Genomic DNA, 619 nt, shown 5'->3' with positions numbered 1-619 from the left:
GTGTGTGTCCCCCGCCCCGTGTCCCCCCTGACTGTCCCCTCCCCTGCCCAGCCATCCAGACGGCCATCCGGCTGCAGGCCGAGGGCAAGAAGTCCCTGCACAAAGACCTGAAGCAGAAGCGCCGGGAGCAGCGGGAGCAGCGGGAGCAGCGCAAGGCGGCCAAGGAGGAGGAGACGCAGCGGCTCAAGCAGCTCCAGGAGGAGAAGGAGAGGAAGCTGCAGGAGCTGGAACTGCTCAAGGAGGCCCAGAGGCAGGCAGAGATACTCCTGCAGGAGGAGGCGCAGCGGCGGAGGCAGGAGCACCCGGAGGTTTTTTTTTGAGGCTGAGGAGGTGGGTGCAGCCTCGTGGGTGCTCGTGGGGTGGGTACCATGGGGTCGGGAACCACAGGGCTCATGGGGAAGGTCTTCCCTTGCCCAGGGCAGCCCAGGGAGTTTGGAGGAGCTTTTAGGAGCATGTCCTGGGCTTGTAACAGAGCTCTGGGCTCCCAGGGGCTGTGTGTGACCCGGGGATGAGGGACGGAGGGGTCAGCACTGCCATGCGTAGATACCAGAGGAGCAGGCGATGAGGACAACCTGCCCTGGGGGTATGAAGCTGGGGGGGAGGTGAGAGGCAAGGGCCA

The 619-nt window shown here is 65.3% G+C and overlaps 1 protein-coding gene across 1 annotated transcript in view; it reads left to right on the top strand.

Moving 5' to 3' along the window:
• Positions 1-51: 51 nt before the first annotated feature.
• Positions 52-619, top strand: part of LOC103777409 (differentially expressed in FDCP 6 homolog) — a gene marked incomplete at its 5' end in the record, with an annotated part of 2515 nt that continues 1947 nt past the window's right edge. Inside the window, one exon of the mRNA XM_008944961.1 lies at positions 52-308. Coding sequence (XP_008943209.1) covers positions 52-308 — 257 coding nt within the window. The remainder of the gene's footprint in view (positions 309-619) is intronic.

This window comes from Merops nubicus, unplaced genomic scaffold, assembly GCF_000691845.1.
Source record: "Merops nubicus isolate BGI_N331 unplaced genomic scaffold, ASM69184v1 scaffold40727, whole genome shotgun sequence".
NCBI classification, from domain to species: domain Eukaryota; kingdom Metazoa; phylum Chordata; class Aves; order Coraciiformes; family Meropidae; genus Merops; species Merops nubicus.
The sequence above is the reverse complement of the archived record's forward strand: the minus strand, read 5'-3'. Positions and strand labels throughout refer to the sequence as shown.